General features: G+C 52.4%; 1 protein-coding gene and 1 long non-coding RNA gene across 2 annotated transcripts; one reads left to right on the forward strand and one right to left on the reverse strand.

The window, feature by feature from the left end:
- Positions 1 to 278: 278 nt before the first annotated feature.
- On the reverse strand, positions 279 to 1,993 carry LOC110741552 (somatotropin-like). Its single transcript, XM_021928410.2, has 4 exons — positions 1,847 to 1,993; positions 1,424 to 1,584; positions 1,071 to 1,190; positions 279 to 977 (listed from the first exon to the last, which is right to left on the reverse strand). Exons 1-4 carry the CDS (start codon positions 1,854 to 1,856, stop codon positions 693 to 695), a joined length of 576 nt encoding a protein of 191 aa, XP_021784102.1. The 5' UTR covers positions 1,857 to 1,993; the 3' UTR covers positions 279 to 692.
- On the forward strand, positions 1,198 to 4,479 carry LOC103878913. The gene is made up of 3 exons (XR_639273.4): positions 1,198 to 1,369; positions 3,939 to 4,252; positions 4,445 to 4,479. It is a non-coding gene; the product is annotated as an uncharacterized LOC103878913 (long non-coding RNA).

A 4,479-nucleotide genomic window follows, 5' to 3' on the forward strand; every position in this document is an offset into this window, starting at 1 on the left:
AGTTATCTCTGGGATGACCAATGAGCTATGACCAGCAAGCTGGGACCACTGACCTGGTGGAGTGGCCTTAGTGAGTAATAGACAGCAGTGATGTGTCAGCTTTCTTCTGGTGCAGAAACAACCAAATCTCTTATATTTCAGTGGCCTGGTTCCCAATAGACCCTGCAGGCCCTACAGGTCATCTTCCCAAGCTGCCCCTTGCTTCACACCACCACCTTCCACTCCATAATATTATAGAAGGACACCTAGTCAGACAAAATGATACAACTTAATTTTATTAGGTCAAGGCTGGTGGGCACTGAAGTGGCACCTTCTGGGGCCAGGAGAGGCACTGGGAAGAGTTGCAGGATGCCACACGGGCACCTAGAAGCCACAGCTGCCCTCCACAGAGCGGCACTGCGCCATGCGCAGGAATGTCTCGACCTTGTCCATGTTCCTCCTGAAGCAGTGGAGCAGCCTGTAGTTCTCAAGCAGTGCATCATTGTTGTGTCAGTTTGTGTCAAACTTGATGTAGGTCGCTTGAAGACCTGCCCAGTCCGGGGGCTGCCATCTTCCAGCCTCTGCAAAATGAAGGAAAAGAAGGAGAGGTCAAGTGCTTGGTCACTGTTCCCTCCCTGTCTCATTCATTCATTTTCCTCCCTTCCCTTCAGGGTGTAGAGAAAGGCCTGGAGGATTCACCAGGGAAATGAAGACTAAGGTGAGTTCTCTTGGGTCAGGGCCTGACTGCTAAAAAGAGGGCAGCAGTGTTTCTCTCTCCCAGCCCTCGAAGCCAGTGGCTTTCCAGGGTTGGGGACCCCTGGAACCACTGTCACCCCCATCAGCGTTTGGATGCCTTCCTCTAGGCTTTTTAGGAGGTCATAGAGGTCGCTGTCCGCGGTGCCACACACCAGCCTGTTGGCAAACACACTCCTGAGGAACTGCACGGGCTCCAGCCAGGACTGGATGAGCAGCAGGGAGATGCGGAGCAGCTCTAGGTTCTGCAGGGGAAGGACCGGCAGTGGCTGTGCTGCCCAGGGCCTCTGACCACAGGTCTCCTGCATCCCTGCCTTGGGGAGAAGGCATCCACTCACGGATTTCTGCTGCTTTTCCTCCATGTTGGAGGGTGTGGGAATAGACTCTGAGGAACAGAGGGAGGTCTGGGGGTTCTGCAGGAATGAATACTTCTGTTCCTTTGGGATATAGGCTTCTTCCTGGGAGAAGGAACCCCCCCACCCCACCAACCAAGAAGGATCGCCGGTTTCTATGCTGGAGACCAGCTCCCATTGTTACTTTTCTGGGAACCTCACTCAGCATATGGTCATCTGCCTGCGTTTTCGCTTCAGAAAAGAATCCTGAGCTCTTAGTCTCCTCCCATTACTTCCCAGCGGGGGTAAGTCACCCCTTCTTGCCACCCATGTCGCGCCCCCATTCCCCAGGAGCTTACAAACTTCTGGTAGGTGTCAAAGGCCAGCTGGTGCAGGCGATGGGCGTGGAGCATAGCGTTGTCAAAAAACCTGGATAAGGGAACGGATTGGACGGCACCGGCCTGTTGAAGCCATGGCAGGCAGAGCAGGGCAAAAGCCAGGATCTGGGAGGTCCGGGAGCCTGGGGAGAGACCGGAGGGCAACGGAGGGAGCCGAAGAGCAAGAGGCTAGCACTCTCCCTGCCCCTGGAATTTTTTTTTTTCTCTCTCCCCATCCCTCCAGGAATCAGGAACATTCTGAGATTGGCCAAAAATCTGGGCTTAGATGGCGATACTCACATTCAGAAGCCCCAAACCTGAGGGTTAGTGCCCCCGTTCCATCTACATGGCGCCACCTCTCCCCTCGGGACACATCGTGTCGAAAGGGATTTTAGGGGCGCTTACCTGCAGCCATTGCAGCTAGGTGAGCTGTCCACAGGACCCTGAGTGGTTCGGGGAGTTGGGCCTTGGGATCCTGGAGCTGGTCTCTTGTGGGCCCTTTTTATACCCTGGCCCCTTATCTCTCGCTGCTTGACCCCACTTGTTTCTCTGTACGTCACTGACGTGCCTGTGCTAATGGATAATTTAGAAGTTCCTCCCACACATGCTGGGATCATGCCCCCTGGCTTGTCATCTTTCTCTTCCCATCGTCACCAGCATTGTGAGGGTTGTGCCCAGAGTGTCAGCCAGAGATACACTCAACCTGTCCTCTCTTTAAGGGTCAGGTGGGTGCCCTCTGGCAGCACGCCATGGTGGAAAACCTGAACGTGGGGAAGGATGTCAGGATAGCCAGTCCTCGAGACCCCTACAGACCCCATCCCACTCTCTATCCTATCCCTTTCCTCCTCCCCACATGTTTCCCCTCCACCCTAGCAGAGAGAATGTACATTTTGGGAAAAGGTGCCAAACATATCCAATAAATTGTGGGGGTTCTGGGCACGATTCAGTCTTGAATTCCACTTTTGCTGATTCCTCCCGGGCCCGCCTGAGGCAGCTGGATGCAGTGCTAATACTGACCACTAGAGGGAACCAACCCCACACTTTGCTCTCCCCTTTCCCTGAGCCTTGGGGTGGGGGTGGGGGTGGGGGCTCCCCCAGGTCCCTGGGGAGGAAGAACCCAGACTCAAGGTATTGCCCCAGCTCCTTGGACCTGCAGCAGAGATACAAGCCAAGAAACAGAAATCCCGGGGACAGACACGGACCACAATCGCTTCCTCCCCTAGCCCTGAAATCATCAGAGAATCTCAAAGTTAGAAGAGCTCTTGAAGGTTTAAGTGTCTTTCCCGGTTTTGGAACTCAGAACACATCAGGCAGAAAGATGCCCTATGCAGCCGTGGAAGCCCTTCCTCTTTTTTCTCCCCCTCCTTTCCAGAGCTGTATAGAGCTTATCCAGTTGCCAAGGGCCTGCCTATGCATTCTCACGTCTGACCTGCCACTTGTCTTGTGTAGTAGGTATTATTATCATCCCGTTTCACAGATCAGGAGACTGAGGCTGAGAGAGACTGATTGCATGAGGTACCTCAGCCAGGGCAGCAGATCTCCACAACCTTGCTCTTCCCACATAGTGTCATTCAAAGTCCTTTCTCCAGGCCGGGCACGGTGGCTCATGCCTGTAATCCCAGCACTTTGGGAGGCTGAGGTGTGTGGATCACTTGAGGTCAGAAGTTCAAGGACAGACTAGCCAACATGGCAATACTCCCTCTCTACTAAAAATACAAAAGTAGCTGGGCATGGTGGCACAAGCCTTTAATCCCAGTTACTCGGGAGGGTGAGGTGGTAGAATCACTTGAACCCAGGCTGGAGTTACGGTAGGCAAGATCGGGCCACTGCACTCCAGCTTTGGGGACAGAAGGAGACTCCCTCTCAAAAAAAAAAAAAAGTCCTTTTTCCAGAGCAGGTAGTGTGGTGCTACTCAGTTACATAGTTATTTTAGTTTCTTTCTTTTCTTTCCTCCCTTCCTTTCTTTCTGCCCTCTGCCCTTCTTCCTTCTTCGCCCTTCCCTTCCCTTCCCTTCCTTCCTTCCTTCCTTCCTTCCTTCCCTTCTTTCTTTCTTTCTTTCTTTCTTTCTTTCTTTCTTTCTTTCTTTCTTTCTTTCTTTCAATGGAGTCTCATTCTGTCATCCAGGCTGCAGTGCAGTGGCATGATCTTGCCTCACTGCAACCTCCACCTCCTGGGTTCAAGTAATTCTCTCACCTCAGCCTCCCTAGTAGCTGGGATCACAGGCGCCCGCCACTATGCCAGGCTAAGTTTTGTACTTTATTAGTAGAGACAGGGTTTCACCATGTAGGCCAGGCTGGTCTCAAACTCTTGACTTTAGGTGATCCACCCTCCCTGGCCTCCCAAAATACTGAGATTACTGGCATGAGCCACCGCTCCCAACCCAGTAATTTCAGCTTCTAAATCCCTCTGAGTGCAGGGATCCTGCCCCCAACACAAGCGGATCTTTGCCTCATTTTGTCTTTCCATAAGGGACAGATTGTTCTTTCTCTATACCCAGGTGAGAATGGCCCAGTGGCATGGGGTGCCTTGTGGAAACCTCACAGCAGGACAAGGTGAAGGCAGAGAAGGTCAGGACTGAGCCTCCTGTCTCCTGGATCCCAGGGTTGGGGTTGTTTCACTGTCATCTGGAGGTCACAAGCATCAGATGCCCCCAGAGATGAGAGCAGGAAAGAACATCCTCACCTGCACTGACATCTTCCACCCCTGAGTTTAAGAGCATCTAGCACTCGATGCTGTAGAAACACAAGCAAGCAAACAAGCAAACGGTTCTAGAAGTGGTTGACTGTGGTGACATTGCTGTCATTGTTTAAGGTAACCTTTGCTGCCCTGCTGCAAGGCCGAGGATGGAAACCCCTCAGGGGTTTGAAATTCTTATCCAAGGATGAAAATAAGAAAGATTCTGCTAGGTTGGGAAGAATGAGACTCAGAAGTGGGCCTGGTGGGCTGGGGTGGGTGATCCTCAACTTTCAGACCTTCCTAACTCTGTCTTCTGTGCTTGGACAGGATTGGATGAAGGAATCAGCTCTGCTGTCATTATT

Source organism: Papio anubis, chromosome 17 (assembly GCF_008728515.1).
Source record: "Papio anubis isolate 15944 chromosome 17, Panubis1.0, whole genome shotgun sequence".
In the NCBI taxonomy this organism is placed as follows: Eukaryota; Metazoa; Chordata; class Mammalia; order Primates; family Cercopithecidae; genus Papio; species Papio anubis.

Bases quoted from the DNA above. Each gene is read 5' to 3' on its own strand.
- LOC110741552 (XM_021928410.2), bottom strand. The intron at 1,191-1,423 runs GTAAGCTCCTGG...TCCTTCTCCCAG, and splicing joins TTGACACCTACCAGAAGTTT to GAAGAAGCCTATATCCCAAA. The intron at 978-1,070 runs GTGAGTGGATGC...CTTCCCCTGCAG, and splicing joins AGGAAAAGCAGCAGAAATCC to AACCTAGAGCTGCTCCGCAT.